The sequence below is a fragment of the Panicum virgatum genome, chromosome 2N (assembly GCF_016808335.1).
Source record: "Panicum virgatum strain AP13 chromosome 2N, P.virgatum_v5, whole genome shotgun sequence".
Lineage (NCBI taxonomy): Eukaryota > Viridiplantae > Streptophyta > Magnoliopsida > Poales > Poaceae > Panicum > Panicum virgatum.
This window is the reverse complement of record NC_053146.1, coordinates 55,393,457-55,417,246: the sequence shown is the minus strand read 5'-3', so window position 1 is coordinate 55,417,246 and position 23,790 is coordinate 55,393,457. Positions and strand designations below refer to the sequence as shown.

The 23,790-nt window shown below is 50.9% G+C and overlaps 1 protein-coding gene across 1 annotated transcript; it reads right to left on the bottom strand.

Moving 5' to 3' along the window:
* Positions 1 to 17,237: 17,237 nt before the first annotated feature.
* On the bottom strand, positions 17,238 to 18,512 carry LOC120658196 (bZIP transcription factor TRAB1-like). Its single transcript, XM_039936438.1, has 2 exons — positions 17,875 to 18,512; positions 17,238 to 17,788 (listed from the first exon to the last, which is right to left on the bottom strand). Exons 1-2 carry the CDS (start codon positions 18,415 to 18,417, stop codon positions 17,717 to 17,719), a joined length of 615 nt encoding a protein of 204 aa, XP_039792372.1. The 5' UTR covers positions 18,418 to 18,512; the 3' UTR covers positions 17,238 to 17,716.
* Between the last annotated feature and the right edge of the window lie 5,278 nt (positions 18,513 to 23,790).

The following is a 23,790-nucleotide window of genomic DNA, read 5'->3' as shown; positions in this document are numbered from 1 at the left end:
GGTACGCGGCGAAGCCTGATACCGCGTGCAGAGGCAGACGCCGAAGTAGATGCCCGGTCGCGTCGCCATCAGGTACAGGAGAGAGACGATCATGCTCCTGTACTCCTTTTGGTCCACCGCCTCGCCGTCCAAGTCCTCATCAAGCGCTGTAGATGTGCTGATCGGAGTCGGCTGAGGAGACAAGTCACTCATGTCGAACTTCCGCAGCAAGTCTCTAGTGTACTTGGCTTGTTGGACAAAAGTGCCCTGAGGAGTTTGCTTGATCTGCAGCCCGAGGAAGAACTGCAACTCACCCATAATGCTCATCTCGAACTCCCTGGACATCTGCTCAGAAAACTTGGAGACAAGAGCGTGAGAAGAGCCACCAAAGATAATATCATCCACGTATATCTGAACTAAAAGAAAATCAGTGCCAGATCGCATGAGGAACAAAGTTTTATCAACACATCCCATTTTAAAGCCCTAAGCCAGCAAAAAGGTTTTCAATCTATCATATCAGGCTCTAGGTGCCTGTTTCAAACCGTAAAGAGTTTTCTGAAGTTTATAAACACAGTTTGGAAACTTGGGATTTTCGAAACCAGGGGGTTGCTTCACATAAACCTCTTCTTCAATAAAGCCATTCAAGAAGACAGATTTAACATCCATTTGGAAAACCTTAAAACCTTTGGAAGCAGCAAATGCAAGAAAGATTCGAATAGCTTCCAAACGAGCAAAAGTTTCCTCAAAATCAATACCCTCTTTTTGGCAAAACCCATGGGCAACAAGACTAGCCTTGTTTCGAACAACCAAACCATCCTCACCCTGCTTGTTTTTGAAAACCCACTTCGTTCCGATGGGATTACAAGCAGGTGGAGGCTCGACTAAAACCCAAACTTGGTTTCTTTCAAAATTTTCAAGTTCCTCATGCATGGCATTGACCCAATTAGAATCAGAAAGAGCGTGTCCAATATCTTTAGGCTCAAAAGAGGCAACAAACGCTGAATGAGCAAAGCCAGCGATACTTGTTACCTTGCACCTAGTGACTCGCTCGTTGAGATCACCTAGCATCTGTTGAGGTGGATGGAGACGTTGAATGTGTCGCGGTGCTTCCCGTGTCGAAGTCGCCTCCTCCTCAACCAAAACTGGTGTCTCCTCAGGTGCAGCTAGTGAAGCCTGAGTTACCTCCTCAAACAGCCCTCGGGAAGTAGACGTAGTCGGGTCGGGGCCGTCATCATCGTCCGAGCTCGTGGCAGAGATTGCTGGGTCCACATCACGCGTGGTAGCCTCAGCGTCGCCATCTGCAGCTTCTTCCTCCTCATCTTCAAAGATGGAGGTGCCGAGCTCATTATCTCCTGCAACTTCAAAGACAGAAGAATTGCACGGTGCAGTCTCGTCGAAAGTGACTTCACAAGTCTCTCTGACGATGTTAGTATCAATAATCAGCACACGGTACGCTCTAGATTGAGAAGCATAACTGAGAAAAATACCGTCAGACGAGCGAGACTCAAACTTATCAAGATTTCCATCTTTCAGCACAAAGCACCGGCAATCGAAAACTCTGAGATGGTCAACACGGGGCTGGCGTCCAAACCGCAACTCATAAGAAGTCCTGTGCATGAAAGCACGTAAGAAAATATGGTTGGACACGTAACAAGCGGTGTTAACCGGCTTAGCCCAGTATTTGCGAGGAGTCCTATGCTCATCGAGCATCGTCCTCGCCATCTCAACCAGTGTCCGATTCTTCCGCTCTACAACTCCATTCTGCTGTGGAGTGTAGGGAGAAGAATACTGGTGTTCAAGCCCTTGATCACTGCAAAAGGCGTCAAAACGAGCGTTTTTGAATTCTGTGCCATTATCACTGCGAATCGCTCTCATGGCCTGGGGTAGCTCGTTTTTCAACCTCAAGATCAAGTCTCGAACAAACTCGAAAGCCTCATCCTTGGTTCTCATGAAAAAGACCCAAGAATAGCGAGAAAAATCGTCCACGATCATAAGAACGTACCACTTCCCACCAACAGACATCACCCTAGAAGGACCAACTGTGTCCATGTGTAGCAACTCTCCAGGGTGAGCGGTCATCACCTGATTAACAGGTGGATGTGAAGTAGCAATCATCTTACTGTGACGACACGGATGGCAAACAAGGTCCTTTTCAAACTTCAATTTGGGCAATCCTCGGATCAGGCCAAGTGAGCTCAGTCTCGACAACAAATCGAAGCTCAAATGTCCAAGTCTCCTATGCCACTTCCACAAATCAGAAGAAGGACCAGCCATCAAGCAACAAGAAGGGCCAAGAGGAGTTCCAGAGAAATCAACCAAGAAAACCCGATCGCGAGGTGTAATCCGGCAAACCAAATCTCCCCTGGAATCCAAAACACGCGAGCAACCCTCCTTGAAGCGAACCTCAAACCCCTCATCAAGAAGTTGCGAAACAGAGAGCAAATTAAAGCCAAGATTCGAAACCAAAGCAACTTCTCTCAGGGTAAAGTGATCAGAAACTCGAACAGCGCCAAGTCCACGTATCTTTCCTCTTCCATTATCCCCGAACACAATGTACTCCTTTGAGCGCATCGGGGTGAGGCTGGAGAACCATTTGTCATTTCCGGTCATGTGGCGCGAACAAACGGAGTCCATGATCCACCTATTATCCAAGCCTTCGACCTGCACATCAGTAGTGAGATAAAGGGTGAGCAAATGTCTCAACACTGGGGTTAGCAAAGTGAGAAGCAAACCAGTGTCGAGCCATTTGCTCTATAGAAGGGTTAGCAAAACCAGACAAAGCGTATCCCCCGCCCCGTCTACCACGTGACTGACGAACACCACCGCGAGGAAAGCGTGGAGCCTCAAAACCTCCTCCAAAGCCTCGGTCCCGTGGTCCATAGCCGTACTGAAAACGACCAGGAGCACAGCCGGCAAAGCGACCACCCGCTGGAGCACGGTAACCACCACCGTCTCCCTGACCTCCACCTACACGGCGCGCCCTAGCATCTTGCCTACCACCACGCCGACAAGGACCATGCACCCGAGCGGAGTACATGTCCGCGTTCCGTCTCTCCTTCTCTCTCCTCACAGCCCACTTCCTCCTGAAGCAAAACTCCTCCAGGTGACCTTCCCTGTTACAGAACTCGCAGTGGTACCTCACCTCACGCTTGGGAGGTGGAGGCCTAGCATGCGGACGGGGAGGAGCAGCCCTCTTCTTCTGGGCAACCTGGGCTGTGGTAGCAGGGAGCGTGTCGAGGGGGTTCCTCAGCGCATTGGGCTTTGGAACCCAAACCTGCTTCTGCGGAGGTTCTTTCGGTGGCTCTTTAAGCACACCATCCGCGGGGTCAACAAGCGAAGGCTGCGTGCTAGTGCTAGCAGTGTTTCCAGCAGCCTTGCCAATCTTACCATACAACCTGTCAAAGTCTGACTTTGTGTATGTGTAACCGACCCCAAACCCATCACCACGCTTGAACTGCTTAATCATCATGCCCAACTGCGGCTCACTGCTAGAAACCCAACTCAAAATCGCCCTAAGATAGGTATTCTCATTCTCTAAGTTGGCTTTCTCTACCGCATGACTATCTAAATCAGCAATCAAACCAGGGCAAACAGAGCAGTCAATAGGTGGGCTAGACTCTACGACCTTAGTCTTTCCAAAAGACTTGGTCAAAGCGTTCTTCTCCTCTAGCTCCAATCTAAGCGTGGGACAAAGCTTACAAGCGCCAAGCAAAGTAGGCCTAGATCTAAGCTCCTCTAGTTCACAAACAACAGTAGCAAACTTGGACTGCAAAGAAGCTAGATCAGACTTGAAGATAGGACACTCATCGCATTCAAGCACATCACTAACAATGGGAGCGTCCTTGACAAGTTCAAGCTCATGCTTGGCCTTGGCTAGCTCGTGAGACACGTCAGAAAGCGAAGTCTTAGCAACATCTAAGTTCGCGACGTTCTCATCATGCTTGGCACGGAGAGCAACAAGATCATTCATGTGAGATATGCAGCCAGCGCACTCATCCTCACTAGATTTTTCCCTAGCACAAGCCAGCTCAGCCCTAAGCTTTCTACGCTATCTAGCTACTTCCTTAAGCAGCCTCTTCTGGTTGTCGAGAGCGGCGTACAACTCTCTAACCTCTGTATCAAGCAGGTCGATCGTGGAGTTTACCTCTGAATCGCTCTTGGATCCAGGAGAAGAGCCGGAGTGCGTCGGTGTAGCATGTCCACCGGAAGACGCACGAGCACCATTGGCTTCGCCCGCCATGGTGCAAAAGCTTTTGCGCCGACCGGCCGCCAAGCAAAGGCCGATGAAGCCGGTGGCTTCCTTGTCCCGCTTCTTCTTCTTCTTGTCATCGTCATCGGAGGTCGGTGAAGAAGAGTGGTCGGTGTCGGAGCTCTTGTCGAGGTCACTGAGCTGCGCCAGGAAGGCCTTCTCCCGCTTCTTGGCCTTGTACTGGAAGCGCTTCTTGAGCGACTCCTTGTTCAAGCATCCTCCCCGGTCACGACTGCGGTGCTTGTGGCGCCGACGCTCCTTGTTGGAGCCTCCCTCGTCGCGGTCGTGGTGGCGGTAGTAGTCGAAGGAGTTGTTCTGGCCACCACCGGACTTCTTAGGGCAATCGGCGATGAAGTGGTTCAGATCGCCGCAGTTGTAGCACCCGGGGTTCTTCTTCCACTGCCTGTTGTGGTAGACGCATTGGAACTTGCTGATGAGGAGGCACAAGTCGTCGTCGCCCAGCGTCTCCAGCTGCTCATCTAAAACAGAAGGCAAAGAGGCAAGAGAAAAGCCAAGAGCAGAGTTAGCGTTAGAGCTCGATCCACCTGGGCTAGTCACAAGAGCGACGCTCTTGGAAGGAGGGGCACCATTGAGCTTGGCTCGTGTCTGGTTATCCACCTCCGTGGCCTTGAGCTTGCTGGAAAGCTCGTTCACGGTCAGAGTCTCATAGCCTGCAGACTCAATGATCGTGTTCACCTTGAGATCCCACACAGAGCGGTCAAGTGCGTAGAGCAACTTGATAGCCTTCTCGTGCTCTGTGTACTCAAGGGCACCAGCAGATCTATTCGCATTGACCTTGTTCACAATCGACTGAAAACGACTGAACATCAGGTCAATACTCTCACCCGGCTCCTGTGTGAAGTTCTCGTACTCACGCCGGTGAGTCTCGAACAGTCTGGCCTTCACCTGAGGTTTACCCCCGTGGTAGTTCTCAAGACACGTCCAAATTTTGTGGGCTTCCTGAAAACCCTGGCGCGTGAGAACTCTGCATGAGAAACGCCAGCGAACAAGGCATTGACGGCCTTGGCGTTAGCCTCGTGCTGGGTCACCTGAAGAGGCGTGGTCCGAACAGCCAGCACCTCGTAAAGCTGGTTCGTGGTAATTTCCCAGACCTCGGCTCCCATGCTCTGCAAAGAAGGCTCTCATGCGAACCTTCCAGTAGGCATAGTCCTCGCCGGAAAACACCGGGATCTTACCAAGACTCGCCATAGTCGCCAAGTGGTTTTCGAACCGATTAAGGTATTGAAAACCTCAACCAAGCTCTGATACCAATTGAGGGACCGAAACTGGCGACCAGAGGGGGGGGTGAATAGGAGCCGATCAAAATTTCTTCTGAAATCTGAAACGTCGGCCTATGTCCCAAAATCACCGCAAGCCCTCGAACCTAGGTCAGCGAGAATAACTATAGACAAGCTATCTCGAAGCAAAAGACCTAGGTCGCAGCGCGGAAGCAAAGGCGAGAGAAACTTCACAAATCGCAGCACAGCACACATAGACCGGTCTGACCGGTGTACTGGACCGGTCAGACCGGTCGGGCAGTTCAAATTCAGACTGACCGGTCTGTCCCACCGGTCTGACCGGTCTCGTCCAGAAAACCCGCAAACAAACCTTCAAACCACGAATCTCGAGCAAACAAAGTCCAAATCCAACCAAACTTGGTGGAAAGCTTCGTTACTACTCCGTGAACATACCCCCAAAAGATCTCACCCAAAAGATTCACTGATCAAGAGAAATCGAGGAAAGATCAAAGAGTATTGGGGTTTTCTCAAGAACACAAAATCGCTAATTCGTGAGAACTCTCGATTCCAGTAGGTTTAGCACTTGGCTAGAAGGATTAGAATCGTCACAAAGAGTCCATCAAACCACGAATTCAAGGGTTGGTCTCGTCCAAACAAGAAACACACCAAAAGAGGAGAATTGAACCCAAAATGCAAGAGAGAAGGGAGGACGAGATGCTCAGCACACACAAGTGAGTCACAAACAACTTTTATCCATTAATTCTCAGAGGAATTCACCTATACAATAGCTAGAGCCATCCGCCCATCATCCACCCACTAGATTGAAGAGAATAGCTATAATCTAAACTCTCTTTGCGTTGGAGTCCTTGGCCCTAACCCAGAACAGGGGCAGAAAGAAGGAAAAACCCGGAGAAAACAAAAGACTCAAGAGACTCAACTAGCCACGGGCTGGTGGGGGTATTTGTACCCGGCTGCTGCGGCCAGACCGGTCAGACCGGTCGGGTCAGCAGCACCCTACTGTACAACCTCGATCGACGGCGGAGCTTCTTTCTTCGACTTGAAGTCTTTGCTGCGATGCCGCCACATCGACGAAGATCCGGTCCGCGGTTTTGGAGGGTCCGCGAAACCCGGGTAGGTGGCCGGTTTTGAGAAAATCGCCAAAACCTCACGCGCGGGAAGATTCCCGCCTCCACGCCGTGGCCCTAGACGCCGTTCCCGCCTCGGCCTTCTGACGGCCCTACATGCCGCCCGACGCCCGTCACCTCCTCGCCCGCGGCGAGGCCCTAGACACCGTCGACGCCCGTCGCCCCCATCAGTCCCGAGACTGACGCCCGTCACCTCCACGAGTTGGCGTCTTCAACCGCCATCCGCCTCTTTGGTTTTGTGGCGCAAACCAAGAAACCCGCCTTCCGTCGCCGCTTGCGCCCTCGATCCAGGAGTGGACGCCATAGCTGCCGCCCGGTCCGAGCTCCGGTCCCAGCTGCCCTTCACCGCCGTCCACCGCACGGTCCATCGGCCACAGCACCTCCACGGCAGCTCCCCGTCGACACTCGACGCCCGTGTACCTGCAATCCAAAGACCAAGCGCACGATCACACCGCACGGTTGACAATTCACTCATCACAGTCAGGATAGAGTACTCTCGTTGCTCAGACTTCTTTGATTGAAATACGAATTCAGATGGATTGAGATGGATGCTTTGTGCAAAATTGTAAATATATATAAATGTTGGTGTTGAAAGTTTGTGTTCACACCTTAAAATTTTAGCAAACCTGAGTGTAATTTGTTGGAGATGTCTCGTAATAATTATCAGCTACTCTGTGTAGACTGGTATATCTAGATTTATATATGGCCCCCATGTCAGAAGCAATATATTAAAATTAGTTTGAGAGAATTTAAGCTAATAGGTTGAAACTATTGATTTGATTTGCTTTGAAAGAAAAGAGCAAGTAATTTGTGTTGGTTTGGTTTCTAAAGTGTGCTAATAATAAAATAGTTTGATTTGGTTTTGATTTGGATTGCAAACCATTAGCAGTGCTGTGGGAGGTCTCCTGGCTGGGTAGACAAGCAATGCTAGCTACCTTATCTAAAAAAGGAAATTACACAAAAAAGATCATAAGCAAGCTCCGTGTTATGCTAATGATCACGACTGGCAACAGGTATTCAGTTTCACAGCCTTATCTCTTCCATCTTTCAGGAAAGCAAAGGGTGGGCAGAATACGATCCATTTCCTCCTAATTTCGCCGAAAATGAAATGCCTCTCGCAAAATTACACACTTTCCCTCGCAGCCTCGGCAAAGTTGACCAGCAGCACTAAAGGTGGCATCTACAAAACAGCAACGTCTTTTTCAGATTGCAAGTTATTGGCAACCTAGTATGCCATCAAACTAACAGTGGTCCTCCCTGTTTTAGCAGAGACTAGCATGGAAACACTGCGCATGCTCTTTCAGGATTAGGGTCTCTGAACCTCAAAACCAGAGACGAAGAGAACGACCTCACCCGCAGCAAAGATTCAGTAGCCAAAAAACTATTCTGAACTAAAGCCGAGTCTCACTTTCTGAAACCGATGGGGAACAAACAAGTGCGTCGAGATAACAAGAGGGGGGAAAAGAACAGCAATCGCTGTTGGCGCCGGCTGCCGGAATGGCTGCACCGACGGTGATCGGGAACGGCACTCTCAGCCGCTTACGACGTCGCACACACACACACACGTGAACTCGTGGACACAGACAAGTTTAGCCGCAGCTAATTCGACCGCGCCTGGCACTCCATCCTTTATTCCGTTGGTGCTTGCAACAGCTCGCGATCCGGTTTCCCCGCCACGCCCGCTCACGCTGCGTTGTGCCCGCCTTTGGCACGGGAACGGTTCATGCGTGGCATGGCTAGAATGCCGCTGGGCCGCACTATGAACGCAGCACGGCTCTGGCCTTACACCAAACGTTCATGCATCAAGCGACTAGCTATAGTTTTCCATCAGGCCCGAGGCCCATGGGCCGGCCCGAAGCACGAGAATTGGGCACGGTACACGGCTTGGCCCGGCACGAAGGTAAACGGGCCCGGCCCGGCCCGGCACGGGCGTCGTGCCGTGCCTGTGCCGCGCCGCTGGCATGTGGGCCGGCTCGACCTGGCACGGTTAGCGGCCGGCCCGACTCGGCACGTGGGCCGGCTCGGCCCGGCACGGTTAGCGGCCGGCCCGACTCGGCACGTGGGCCGGCCCGTGACCACGAAGCCCACATAGCCCGCCAGCCCGAGCCGGCCGGCCACATATAAGGGGGAGGGACGGCCGGGCGGGCGCCGGTAACCCTAGCCCCCCTCCATTCCCGCCCACCTGGCTCCTCCGCCTCGTCTCCTCCGCGTCTCCACGCTCCGCTTCTCCGCCTCCCCCGCTCCTCGCCAGATCTGCTCCACCCCGAGCCCCCGACCTCCACCCCACCTCTCCGGCGTAGATCCGCCGCTCTCCGACCTCCTCCTGTCGCGCGGATCGCCGGTAACCCTAGCCCCCTCAATTCCCGCCCGCCTAGCCGCCGCCTCGTCTCCTCCGCCTCTCCGCCTCCCCCGCTCCTCGCCAGATCCGCTCCACCCCGACCTCCACCACACCTCTCCGGCGTAGATCTGCCGCTCTCCGACCTCCTCCTGTCGCGCGGATCGCCGGTAACCCTAGCCCCTCCATTCCCCGCCCGCCTGGCCGCCGCCTCATCTCCTCCGCCTCTCCGCCTCCCCCGCTTCTCGCTAGATCCGCTACACCCCGACCTGCACCCCACCTCTCCGGCGTAGATCCTCCGCTCTCCGACCTCCTCTGCCTCTCCTCGGCCAGATCTGCCGCTCTAGTGGACCTCCTCCAACTCTGCTCGGCCAGATCCGCTGCTCCCCTCAGGCCCTCCCCTCCTCCCCTCTCCTTTCTTCTACTTCTTCCTCACGAATCCTCCTCTCCCCTCTTTGCGAGTATGTGTGGCCTGCAACTCCGGTGAGAGCGTCGACGGCAACTTCGATCTTCGGTGCTCCGGCCAAAGGTAAGTCAGAACTCGCCTTTCTTCACCTTCTTCCTCACGAATCCCCCTCACAGATGTTCCTCCTTGTGCAGGCTGTGAGGGACCGAAGACCGGCGATGGCCGCCGACGACTCCTGCAACAATGAGTTGCGGTCAATGGGCTTTCGCGGAGATGATGAGGATGACCTGTCTGCGGATGCCGCTAAGCTGTTTGGCAGCAATGCTGCCATCGACCTGGATCTAGAAGGCCTTCCTCAGGGGACCTCCACTGGATCTAGCACTGGCAGCGCAAGCACCACCGCTGCCACTGAGTCTGGCTCGACCAGGAAGAGGAGGGCGTCCACCTCCAAGGTCTGGAAAGACTTTGATGAGATCTATGAGGTAATTGATGGTAAGGAACGTTGAACTGGTGCTAGATGCAAGCATTGCAAGGAAAACCTCACTGGTAAATCAACCCATGGTACTGGTCACTTGAAGCGGCACATTCCTATATGCCCTGTTTTGAAATCTCGTAATGCCATGACTCAATCTCAACTTAAGTTTAATCCTGATGGCTCTGTGCACCTTTGGGAGTACAAACCAGAAGTAGCTCGTACTGAGTTGTGTAGGTTAATTGCTCGTCTTGACCTGCCTATTTGCATTGGTGAGTCTGATGCTTTTGAAGAGTACATTAGTACTGCTCATAATCCTAAATTTGCTAAGGTGTCTAGGCAAACAACCACTAGAGATTTTGCCAAGTACTTCACTGAACGTCGAGCTCAGCTTGTTGAGTGCTTGAAGTCTGTATCCTCTGTTGCTCTTACTTCTGATATCTGGTCTGGCAATGCTAAGGAGGATTACCTTAGTGTGGTTGCTCATTTTGTGAATGCTGATTGGCAACTAGAGAAAAGGATCTTAGGTCTCAGGTTGATTGATGTGTCTGACAATGCTGAGAATATTGCTGAGCGTATTACTTATGTTATTGCTGATTATGGGTTAACTGATAAAATCTTTGCTGTTTCACTGGACAATGCTGCTGCTAACATTAGGGCTATTAATCAACTTAATCCTGTTTTGTCTGGTTATGTTGGTAGCTTGTTCCTGCATCAAAGATGTGCTTGTCATATCATAAATCTTATTGTTAAGGCTGGTCTTGAAGTGTTTAAGCCAATACTTGGTGCATTTAGATCTGCTATATCATTTCTAAACTCATCTAACCAGCGCATTGCTGCATACAAGTCATATTGCATTGCTGTTGGTGAAAGACCTCGCAAGTTTGGCTTGGATATGGATGTGATATGGAATTCTACTTATCTTATGTTAAAACATCTCCTGCCCCATAAGGCCACATTCTCTGTTTTCATCACTACTCAGCATCCTTTAGTTGATGGTCAGCCACTCCTGACAGACCAGCACTGGTATGTTGCTGAATTTTTTTTGAATTCCTTGAACAGTTCTATGATTCCACTATTGTTATGTCTGGTGTTTATTACCCCACATCTCCATTAATATTGCATCATGTTCTTGAGATAGCTAGCCATTAAATAATTATGAAAATGATAGAGACTTAAGATCAGTTGTGGTTCCTATGAAAGATAAGTTCTTGCAATACTGGTGTGACATACCCATGCTCTACTCCTTTGCATTTATACTAGACCCTAGGGCTAAGCTGAAAGGTTTCACCAATATTCTTAGACTTCTATCTCAGCTTAATGGTAATGATTACTCATGCTACTTGACTGAGGTAAGGGTTGAGTTGTCTGTTATTTTTGCTAAGTATGATGAGAAGTTTGGTGGTGTAAGGTTGCAAAGGGCTGCCCAACCAGGCCCTACAGGTAAGAGAAAAACTGCTTGGGGAAGAATCTTTGGTGGTGAGTCTTCTTCTTCTGGTTCTAGTTTGTCTGGTACTACTCTTGGTTCTGTTACTAGTCTTGGTTCTGGTTCTACTTCCTCCTTGCATAGAAGAACCTCTGCTAGTGCTCTGTTGCAAGCTGCAACTTCTGGTGTTTCTCTATCATTTGGTTCTGAACTGTCTGCCTACCTGGACAGTGATACTATTAACCAGTATGATGATGATTTCAATATCTTGAACTGGTGGCATGAGCATAAGCTATCATATCCTGTTCTTTCAATTCTAGCTAGAGATGTAATGACTGTTCCTGTTTCAACAATATTATCAGAATCTGCATTTAGTATGACTGGCAGGATTATCGAGGAGCGACGACGGCGTCTGGGCCCTGAGGTCGTGGAGATGTTGGCTCTGATCAAGGACTGGGAGCAAGCCGATGCAAGACTTCAGCATCTCATAGAGGATGAAGAACTTGAAGAATCATTTGAAAACTTATATCTAGATGTTGAATCGGTATAACTATGTAGTGTGGACTGTGGACTGTGGACTTGAACTTGTGATGAACATTTGAACATTTAGAGCTGGCTTTACTGTTTTCCTTTGTAGGGTTTTGTCCTGACGAGGTGTGGGGTTTTACCTACAAAGGTTTTTAACGAGGCAGCACCTAAAACAGCTCAATTTAATAAATTTGTTATCATGAAATGTGCTTCTGTTTTGTGATCTATTTGTGAATTTGAATCTTAGATTTGAAATCTTGAAATCATTCTGAGTTGAGTGACGGTCTGGTGCAGATGCCTAGCCGGGCTCGGGCTGGCACGGCCTACGAAGCCCGCCTGGCATATCGGGTCGGCCTGGCACGCCAAAGAGACCCCCGTGCCATGCTCGTGCACAGGGCTCGGCACGTGGGCCGGCCCAGCCCGGCACGATTAGTTATCCGGGCTAATCGTGCCGGGCCTAATCGTGATGGGCCGGGTCGGGCCCGTGCCGGGCTCGGCCCGTTGGACAACTATACGACTAGCTAAACATGGAAAGTAAACATGAGTATGCAGCTATGCCTATTTACATCGTGGAACATGGCATGCACGGGATTAACAACAACATATCACCCCCTTAATCCCGCTGCACTTCGATCACTCCCAGTTGCTGTCGCAGCTCCACGAATCTGACACGCCTAAGGCCTTTGTCAAGATGTCTGCCAGCTGATCTGCTGTACTCACATGATCAATGTCGACCTCCCCTTTATCAACACAATCACGAATGAAATGGTACCTTGTGTCGATATGTTTACTACTTTCATGGTGAACTAGATTCTTGCTCAAAGCAATTGCTGACTTGTTATCCACCAGGAGCTTCACCTTCAGTGTTGAGATGCCAAGCAGTTCACCCAGAAGCCTGCTGAGCCAAATGCCTTGACAAGCTGCATTAGCACTTGCTATATACTCAGCTTCACATGATGATAAAGCCACCACCCTTTGCTTCTGTGATCCCCATGTCACCAGACTTGTACCCAATAGAAACACTGAGCCGCTTGTGCTCTTCCTGTCATCAACATCACCAGCTAGATCACTGTCACTGTAGCCGATTAGTCTTGTTTCAGTTGTGTTTTGCCTCCTATAGATGCAGCCATAATTAACAGTACTCGACAGGTACCTGAGAATTTGCTTCACTGCTGCCCAGTGACTTGATTTTGGATCCTCCATGTATCTGCTGACTATCCCAAACGAATAGGCAATGTCTGGTCTAGTGTTGACCAGATATCTCAGGCTTCCAATGACACTTCTATACTTTGTCTTGTCAACTGGAGGTGACTTGTCATTTTTGCTCAATTTCAACCTGTTCTCCATAGGCACATGAAAGGGATTACAACCTTTCATACTTGTCTGCTCTAAGATTTTCAGAGTATTTGAGCTCTGACACAGAGAGATCACCCCCTCCTTCTGTGTTACTTGGATGCCCAGATAGTAGCTTAGTAGTCCAAGGTCACTCATGCTGAAACTCTTCATCATCTCCTTCTTGAATGCTTCAATATTAGCCTTGCTTGGTCCTATTATGATCAGATCATCTACATAAACACCCACTAGGAGAAAACCATCACTGTGCTTCCTCCTATAAACAGCATGTTCCAGAGGATTCCTCTCAAAACCAAGCTTGATCAGCTCACTATCTAGCTTTGCATTCCATGCTCTAGGAGCATGACGCAGCCATACAATGCTTTGTTCAGTTTGATCACCTTGCCACTACCTCCCTCAACAACAAATCCAGGAGGTTGCTGGACATACACCTCCTCCATCAGATCACCATTCAAGAAAGCCGACTTCACATCCATGTGATGTACTTGCCAACCCTTCTGAGCAGCTAGAGCAATCAGCAGTCTCACAGTCTCAATTCTTGCCACTGGGGCAAACACTTCTTCAAAATCCACCCCCTCATGCTGTGCATACCCTTTGGCAACCAACCTAGCCTTGTGCTTAATGATGTTACCATCAGGATCTTTCTTCACCTTGAAAACCCATTTAAGCCCTATAGCTTTGTGGCCTGCAGGTAGCACAGACAGCTCCCAAGTTCTATTTGACTGAATTGAGTTCATCTCAATCATCATGGCATCCTTCCAGCATTGTTCCAACAATGCTTCCTCCACACTTCGTGGCTCTTCTGCTGCATAAAGACACACACCAATAAACTCATAGTCATGGATCTCATCAGTTGTGTCATACAAATTATTCAGTGTTTTGTATCTTAATGGCACCCCATCTGAATCACTTGATCTTCCAGTTTGTGGTGTTGCAAATTCAATTCCATGTGTAGGGCTCCTTGTGGGTGTAGCTAGAGAACTAGTGCCTGCATTCCACTCACCTTGGGCTGGTGAATTCTGAACCGAACCATCAGAGACTGCTGCTTCATCAAATTCAGCTGCTGATTCAGTCACTGTTCCCTGTCCGACAATAGTGTAATACTCCACATCAAACACTGAACTCACTGGTTCAGCTTGAGTTTGTTGCTTCCAATCCCAAGCCTGTCCTTCCTCAAAGATTACATCTCGGGATATGTGGAGCTTCTTAGTCATAGGATCATAGACCCTGTAACCCTTTGTGCCAGTTTCATAGCCGATAAACACCATCTTGGTGGACCTGTCAGAGAGCTTGGAAGTCCCCGGCCCAACTTTCTTGACATAAACAACAGAACCAAATGTGCGTAAATGATGTACCTTGGGCTTCTTGTTGTACCATGCTTCATAGGGTGTTCGTCCTTTCAGGCTCTTGGTTGGAGCACGGCTGAGCAGGTAGACAGCAGTTGACACTGCTTCTCCCCAGAATTCAGCTGGCATTCCTTTGCTCTTCAGCAAACATCTTGCCATCTCCACCACCGTACGGTTTCGACGCTAAACGACGCCATTTTGTTGGGGTGTGTACGGCGCTGTGGTGAAGTGCTTGATGCCGTGCTCGTCGCAGTACTCCTTGAACTCGATGGAGTTGAATTCCCCGTCGTGATCACTACGGAACACGCGGAGTTTCAGACCACGTTCAGTCTCAGCAAGTGCCTTCACACGCTTGAAACACTTGAACGCCTCATCCTTCGTTGCTAGGAGGTCTACCCACATGTAGCGACTGAAATCATCAACAATCAACAAGAAATAGCTCTTACCACCTGGTGTTTTGGGTCTGATCTGACCGCAGGGATCTGTATGGACTAGATCAAGCCCCTTCTCAGCTCGATAGTTCGCCAACTGAGGGAATGGGTGTCGCTGATGCTTGCCCAACGCACAGCCATCACACACCTCTTCCACTCGGTCCAGCAGTGGTATCCCGTCCACCATTCCCTTCACCCCTAGCTCACGCAGCGCCGGGAAGTTGAGATGGCCGTAATGGCCATGCCATAGCTAGGCTTGATCGTCTGTCTTTGCCATCAGACAGATAGGAGCAGCCAGATGCATCTTCAGCAAATAGAGGCGGTTCCTGACACGCGGTGCGCGCGCCAAGAGTGAGTGCTCGACGTCGTACACCTTGCAACACCCGTCCTCCAATTGCCCTAGGCTCACAATGTTACTCTTCAACTTGGAAATGTAATATACTTCTGTCAGTACCTTGTAGCCCTCCTTCTTCGTCTGGAGCACCACCGAATCGATGCCCTCGATCTCGACGAGCGAGCCGTCGCCGAAACGCACTGTGCCGCTCACAGACGCGTCCAGCGATGCGAGTGCCTCGTGCAGCCCCTTCATATGGTTGCTGGCCCCCGTGTCGAGGACCCATGCATCCTTGTCTTCATCGCGGTGCGCCGGGAACACCTCCTTCTCGTTGAGGTGGACGACCTGATGTGTCGTTCGCGTTCCCGCCGGCTCGACGTCGAACGGCGCCCTGTGAACACGCACGGTGTCCACCGTCGCTAGGAGCAATGATGGATTCTCCTGCTCCGCCTGCGCGACGTGGGCCTCTTCCTTGCGCTCCCTCCGGGGCGGCCTCTTGCAGTCTTCCTTTCAGTGGCCATAGATGCCACAGTTCCTGCAGCGCCCTTTCCGCCTCGGAGTCCCCTCGGACGTGAGCTTGACGACCGGCTCCTTCTTGTCACCGCGAGCGCCTCCTTTCTGCTTCCTCGATCCTCCATTCTTCTTCTCGCCAAAGCCAGATGACGACCCCTCAGTTGTCAGGCGATGGTGATACTTTGACAGCCACTCTTCTTCGGATAGCAGAAGCCGACCGGCTCGCTCCGTGATGGAGTCGACATCGAGCCGATCCTCAGCGGCTTTCAGACGCCCCACCAGATCTTCGATCGTCATGGTGTTGACATCCAGCAATATCTCGATCGAAACACCAATCTGGCTGAAGTGCCTTGGGAGTGATCTCAGCAGCTTCCTCGTGACCTTGTTCTCGGGCATGGTTTCATCGAGCACCCGAAGCTCCGCCGCGAGCGTGCTGATCTGCATCGCGAAGTCATCCACTAGCTCGCCATCCTTGCAGGCAAAGTTCTCGAACTCCTGCAGCAGGCGCTGTGTGGGCCTCCTTGACCCGATCTGCGCCTTGCCTCATGCTCTTCACGGCCCCCCACGCCTCCTTCACCGTCTTCTTGGCCCCCAGCGTTGCCCACATCTCCCTAGGCACAGAACGCAGGAGCGCCCCCATGGCCTGGCGATCTTGGGAGCGCTTGACACCGGCACCGCCTGGCTCGATGGTTTCCCAAATCTCCATTGCTTCAAAATTGCACTGCATCAACATTACCCACTCCAAGTAATTTGATCGTGTCAGCATCGGCCACATGAGAGAGCTCTCACGCACGCCGCTCGCCATGGTGCTTGACGAGCCGACCCCGATGGGGCTCTGCGATGAGTCTTCGCCGGTCATCTCCTCCGAGGTCGCCGCCGCCGGTCTTCTGCGTGAGATCACGCGCTTCTTCCGCGAGGGCTCGCGAGGTGGGCTCACCGAGCCGCTGTAGAACATGCACCGGGCTCTGATGCCAGTTGTTGGCGCCGGCTGCCGGAATGGCTGCGCCGACGGCGATCGGGAACGGCACTCTCAGTCGCTTACGACGTCGCACACACACGTGAACTCGTGGACACAAAGAAGTTTAGCCGCAGCCAATTCGACCGCGCCTGGCACTCCATCCTTTATTCCGTTGGTGCTTGCAACAGCTCGCGATCTGGTTTCCCCGCCACGCCCGCTCACGCTGCGTCGTGCCCGCCTTTGGCGCGGGAACGGTTCATGCGTGGCGTGGCGAGAATGCCGCTGGGCCGCACCGTGAACGCAGCACGGCTCTGGTCTTACACCAAACGTTCATGCATCAAGCGACTAGCTAAACATGGAAAGTAAACATGAGTATGCAGCTATGCCTATTTACATCGTGGAACATGGCATGCACGGGATTAACAACAACATATAGGTGATCGGGAACGGCACTCTCAGTCGCTTACGACGTCGCACACAATCGCCATCTATCATAGATTCATAGAAGAGGAAAACAAAGAAGAGACCAGCTAAGTTTCCTGGATTGTTCTTTCTTTCTTGCGCTCCGAAATGACATTGTGCCAGGAAGCAATAGTTACTACATTTGTACAAGCAGGCCCATCATCTTTCTGCTTCTGCCTAATCCCACGCGACAAGCTACACACATATACACATAAGTATATATGGCAGCCACCAGGACGCCGCCGTGGCAGGCATCCCCTGTTCTAGCTAGGCAGCTGCCACTGTACAGATGGATCAAGGCAAAAGCTAGCAGCTAGTACACGCCCTAGGCGAGATTGAACATGACTTTGATGTTGCTTGTACAAGCACGGCGAGCTAGGTAGAGAAGCAGCAGAGCACTACTGGCTGCGGCATATGAAGTGAAGCACTCACTTAATTAGTCGATTACTTGTAACCAATATCGATCACTGGATCGCCTCAAAAGGAGAAGGGCAACCGCCTGCTTCGATCCATCCTTCCTTCGATCTCCTCGCCGTCGTCCTCAAAATGGCGCGGACGGCATCCTCTGCAGAGTCTTCTTCACCGGCACCGCCACCTCCACGGACACCCTCAGCTGCGGAATCGAGAAAAGGCGCGAGCTTTGAGCAAGCATCGATGGATGGCTAGGTGCGCGCGACAGTGGGGTTTCCGATCGGTTACCTGCTCGTACTTGACGCGGAGGCTCTCGTTCTCCTGCTGCAGGAGCTTCACCTCCTGCTCCAGCTCGCGGACGTAGGCCTGCTTGCGCGCGCGGGAGCGCGCCGCGGACTCGCGGTTCTTGATCATGCGCTTCTTGCGGCGGTCGGAGCCCCCGACCCCGGCGCCGGCCCAGGTGGCCGCCGCCGCGTCGGGGCCGAGGCACATCTCGTCCTCGAGCACGCTGCGCGCGGTGCCGGCGCCGGCGGCGGGGTTGTAGGCAGAGAAGAAGGGCGCCGGGGACGCGGCGGCATTGCGGAAGCCGCCGCCGAGGTCCATGTGGTGGCGGCCGTCGTCCGCGGCGTAGATGCCGGCGCCCAGGGCGGAGGAGCCGCCCGCTGTGGAGAGGAGGTGGAGGCGGGAGTTGAGGCTGAGCTGCGTGGAGATGAAGGCGCCGCAGGGGGAGACCGCGGCCGCGGCGAGCGACCCCGGCGGCGACGCGCTGGGGCTGCTGGCGGTGTTCCCCCAGAAGTCCTCGTCGTCCTCCAAGTCCATGGCCGCCGCCATCCCACCGCTCCTCGCGCGTTGGCGCCTCTACGCTTGCTTGTTTTGGGCACGCACCGGCGCCCCACAGGGCCACCGGGGTGGGTGGCTGGCTGGCTTTAGTAGCAGCCGCGGCCTCCAAAGGGGGGCCGAGCCCAGCTCAGCTCACTGCCACTGTGCGAGTGTGGGTGAGGCAGCTAATGCCCGAGAGATCACTGTTTACTGGTGAAGGAGACCCGGCACTGGTCAAATGGTGTCTCCGATTGGCCCGCTCGGGGTTTCCGCTGCGATTGGCCAGTGCCGTCTTTTTCTACTCATCCATCAGAAAACAACGTCAGCTCACCTGCAAGCCTGCACGAGTCCGTGGGGCCCAGTTGCTAATGACAGTTTCTGTTTGCAGGTACTCGTACTACACCGAGGAACAGTTGCTAATGACAGTTGTCGTGGAGGGGATTAGTTACCATCTTATCTTTGACCACGCCGTTGGATGACATACGTTTATTTTTTACAGTTTGGTTCGCATATTGCTTGTTACACGCAGCCACCGACCAAAGTGCGTGGTGAATCCATAAATACCACCTGCATCAGCAGCTTTCGGTTTTCTTGGTGCAACGTTCCTCCAACCCTTTTGAATTTAAATATTTTTACTATTTCTTCAAAATCAAATCTATTTCGAAGAAATAGTATAAATATTCAAACTAAGAAGGGTTGAAGCTACATTTAAAGATCACCTATTTGCACAGGTAATTCCACCCAATTTTGAAGAGGCCCTCAATCTGTTCAGCCCGTCTTACGTCACAATGTTGTATACTATAGTACCATATTTCTGTTTCATATTAAGCAGTTTGGTTATATCATCCCCAGCATTTGAAGTTGAAGCAGCCACATCATCAAGTTGCATTTAGAAGTACTAGTAACTTGTTCGCCAAATTTAATGCTGTTTTAATAGTTCTTTCTCATACGGTCTGTCATCTCCAAATCCCACCATAATTTTACCCATCAGCTAGATTGTTTAGTTCATCGTAGGCATTCGGTATACACCACACACTCTACTAGTCGCGCCGTGATTGTGTTACGGCGTTTAGCTCACTGTCTTGGTTGCTTCTTGCAACTACTGCTTAGAACCCTTGGCTCATACTCCACGTCGTATACTATTGTCATGTTTGGATCCATGAGTTAGAGTTAGTTTGAGCTATTTGGAGCTCATCTAACCCTAAAGTATCCAAACAGGTGGATTATATTAGGGTTATTTGCATCTAACCCACCCCAAGAAATTATCCCCTCCAAGGGATGCTTATTGCGGTTAATTCAGAAGGGCCCACCTTTTTCCCCACTCTCTCCACTCCTTGGATCCTTCTGCGGCCGACATCCCCAGTCCGCCGCCCTCCACCCTGATCCAGGGGGCGCTACCGCTCCTCGCCCTCGCCTCCCATCGCCGCCGTCCGCCGCCCCCGAGTCCGCCACCCCAAGGAGCTCCGGGGCCACGTTCGCGGCCGTCGTGCATTGCAGGAGGACGCCCTCCACCCCGACCATCGACTCCGCCACTCCTCCCCGCATGTCACCCCAAGGAGCTCCGAGGCCGCGTCCACGGCCGCCACACATCGCAGGAGGCCGCCCTCCACCCCGACCCTCGACGCTGCCACTCCTCCTCCCTTGATGCCCCCAAGGAGCTCTGGGGCAGCGTCTGCGGCCGCCGCACACCGCATGAGGCTGCTTTGAGGAGATCGTGTCCGTGGCCGTCGCGCACCTGCTTCTGAAGCCACTCGCCGCCATGACGGATGAAGATAGCTTGGATGCTAATGACCGGGCTTTGCAGGACTCCTTCGCCGGCACCAACGCGTGGGGCTCGTAGCCGTCGGCGAGCAGCCCCGCCCACTCTCCCGCTCCCACCCCGCCACGGCGCCGCCCCTGCCCCCTCCAATCTCCACACTGCGTGCCCTAACTGTAGGAATATGGGGTATCAAAAACAAAAATTTTCTACCGCATAAACCAGGATTACTACAGTTATAGATCACGGGATTACCACTAGACGCGCGGTTGCGGAACTTCTGTAGCGCGTCGGTGTAGTGCAAATGGAAGCCGGCAGTGCAGTTGTATGAACCACCTCACGAACGGCTCGTCCTTGTGCAGCAAGCGCAGCACCTCCACGAAGTCCACACGTACGGGAAGAAGCTTCGCACTCCGGATTGCTAGATCCGCGAGAACGAACTAGGGCCGTTGCACAAGGAGGAGAAACAGGGAGGGGCGCTACTGTTAGGGTTTTTAGGCGCCCCCCTTCTGTTTATATAGCCCCTTAGGTGGACTGCCTTGGGCCCCACCTTGGGCGCCCTCTTTTGGGCCTAAAAGGCCCATTAGTGCACCTAAGCCCAGTCTAATTCGGATCTCATCCTTATCAGGCTTCTTTCCCTTAAGTGTGTGACCCTATGGGGCTCACATGCGAATAAACATGGCCCGAGTACTCTTACTCGGCCCAATAGTAGACAGTGGCCTCTAGCAAGACATGTCAACTCCTATACGCACACAAAGATCATATCAGACGAGCTGCCACAATATCATATACATGTTGTTCCTTTTGCCACACGATATTCGGTCTAGCTTGAAGCCGACCACTCTTTCTCGATTCAGTGATTCAGAATCCTTGGTTAACTCTTAACCCTAGCATGGCCATGCATTTCTTGATCTGAATCACTCGGCCATCCCATCTTTACCGACCATGTCTCACAGCATGCTTCTTGACAGACCCGAAAGCCACCTTTATAACTACCCAGTTACGGTGATGGCTCCTAAGTAAGTCGGGTCACATCTTGAATACATACAACGATCTCAGGTCTTAGGACACAGCGTACATATTGTGTAATGAGAAGTCATCATCTCGTGTTGGGTCAGTTCAATCTCATGTCTCACATGAGCCCACATTATTAGTTTGACATCCCCATGTCCATGACTTGTGAAACGTAGTCAATCAACTAATACATGTGCTAGTATAATATTCATGTGTGTCCTCACATGAACTCCGACTAGGAACACTTTAGAATATCCATGCAAGTAAAGAGTTTCACAAATACTTCACATAAGCATTAATAAATACAAGTTGTCATCCATGGATATTCAAGGAACACTTTATTAATCATGAATACAAGGAAATATGATTGTCTCTAGGGAATATTTCCAACAGTCTCCCACTTGCACTAGAGTCAATCTAGAATGTATCTAATACCCATTGCTCTTATGTGCCTCTCATGCTTGGGCTGTGGAAGGGGTTTTGTCAACGGATCTGAAATATTCAGGTCTGTGTGTATTTTGCATATCTTGATCTCACCACGATCGATGAACTCTCGAATGAGATGAAATCGCCGCATAACGTGTTTGCTCTTCTGGTGATTCCTTGGCTCCTTGGCTTGCACAATAGCTCCACTGTTGTCACAGTAGAGATCTAGCGGGCTAGAGGCATTAGGGAACACACCAAGTACAATAAGGAACTTTCTTATCCAAACACTTTCCTTCGCAGCTTCTGAAGCTGCGATGTACTCGGCTTCTGTTGTAGAATCGGCCACTGTCTCCTGCTTGGAACTTTTCCAGCTAACAGCACCACCATTTACTTTGAACACGAAACCGGACTGAGACTTTGAATCATCTTTGTCGGTTTGGAAGCTAGCATCAGTGTAACCGGTTACAACGAGCTCCTCTTCACCTCCATAGACTAGAAACACATCCTTTGTTCTTCTCAAGTACTTGAGGATGTTTTTCACAACTGTCCAGAAACATCTGGGTGTGTACTTATCATTACATACATGATAGATCCAATTGCCGAGGCATATGGAACTTTGTTCATGCGCTCTCGCTCATCAGTCGTCATAGGACACTGAGTCTTGCTAAGATGTATACCATGTGACATAGGCAAGAACCCTTTCTTTGCCTCTTCCATGTTGAACCGCTTCAACACTTTGTCAATGTAAGTATTTTGGCTTAATCCTATAAGCCTCTTTGATCTATCTCTATAGATCTTGATGCCCAGTATGTATGCTGCTTCTCCTAAATCCTTCATCGAAAAACTATTTTTCAGTAAAGTCTTTACGGACTCAAGTATAGGAATATTATTTTCAATCAGCAGTATGTCATCTACATATAGGATTAGAAATGCAACATAGCTCCCACTTTTCTTCTTGTAAACACAAGCTTCTTCTTCGTTTTTAATGAAGCCAAACCCTTTGACTACTTCATCAAAACGAATATTCCAACTCCGAGATGCTTGCTTTAATCCATAAATGGATTTTTGAAGCTTGCAAATCTTTCCAGCATTGGTCGGATCGACAAAACCCTAGGGCTGCATCATATACACATCCTCGGTCAAATTTCCATTAAGGAAAGCTGTTTTGACATCCATCTGCCATATTTCATAATCAATATATGCAACAATAGCTAGAATAATCCGAACAGATTTAAGCATCGCTACGGGCGAGAAAGTCTCGTCGTAGTCAACTCCTTGAACTTGTCGAAAACCTTTTGCGACAAGTCGAGCTTTATAGATGTGAACATTTCCATCCATATCTTTCTTCTTCTTATAGATCCATTTGCACTCTATGGTTCTGACACCATCAGGCGGGTCTATCAAGTTCCAAACTTGATTTTCTTTCATGAATTCTATTTTGAATTTCATGGCATCTTGCCATCTCTCAGAGTCAGGGTCTGCCACCGCCTCTGCATATGTCGCAGGCTCATCATTGTTCAACAATAATAATTCCTGCGCTGTGCGGAGCCTTGCTGACCTTCGTGGTTGCGGAGGTGCTTCTGTTGCCATAGGCATCTCAACTTGTTCAGCTACATTAACGTCACTTGTAGAGTCTTGTCCTATTGACTCATCTCGAATTTCTTCGAGATGCACCGTTCTTCCACTTTTCTCTCCTTTGAGAAACTCTTTCTCTAGAAAAACTTCGTTCCGAGCGACAAACACTTTGCCCTCGGATCGATTGTAGAAGTAATACCCTAAGGTCTCCTTTGGGTATCCCACGAATATGTACTTATCCAATTTGGGTGCAAGCTTGTCAGACTGGAGTCATTTGACAAATGCTTCACAACCCCAAATTTTTAGAAAAGACAAACTGGGATATTTGCCAGTCCATATTTCATATGGTGTCTTGTCTACGGATTTTGACGGCACCCTGTTCAGTGTGAAAGCTGTTGTTTCTAGAGCGTAACCCCAAAATGACAATGGTAATTCCGATTGGCTCATCATTGATCGAACCATGTCCCACAGAGTTCGATTACGTCGCTCGGAAACCCTATTCCTTTGAGGTGTTCCAGGCGGCGTAAGTTGTGGAACAATTCCGCAACTCTTCAAATGATCGCTAAATTCGTGAATTAGATATTCGCCCCCACAATCAGATCGCAAGGCTTTAA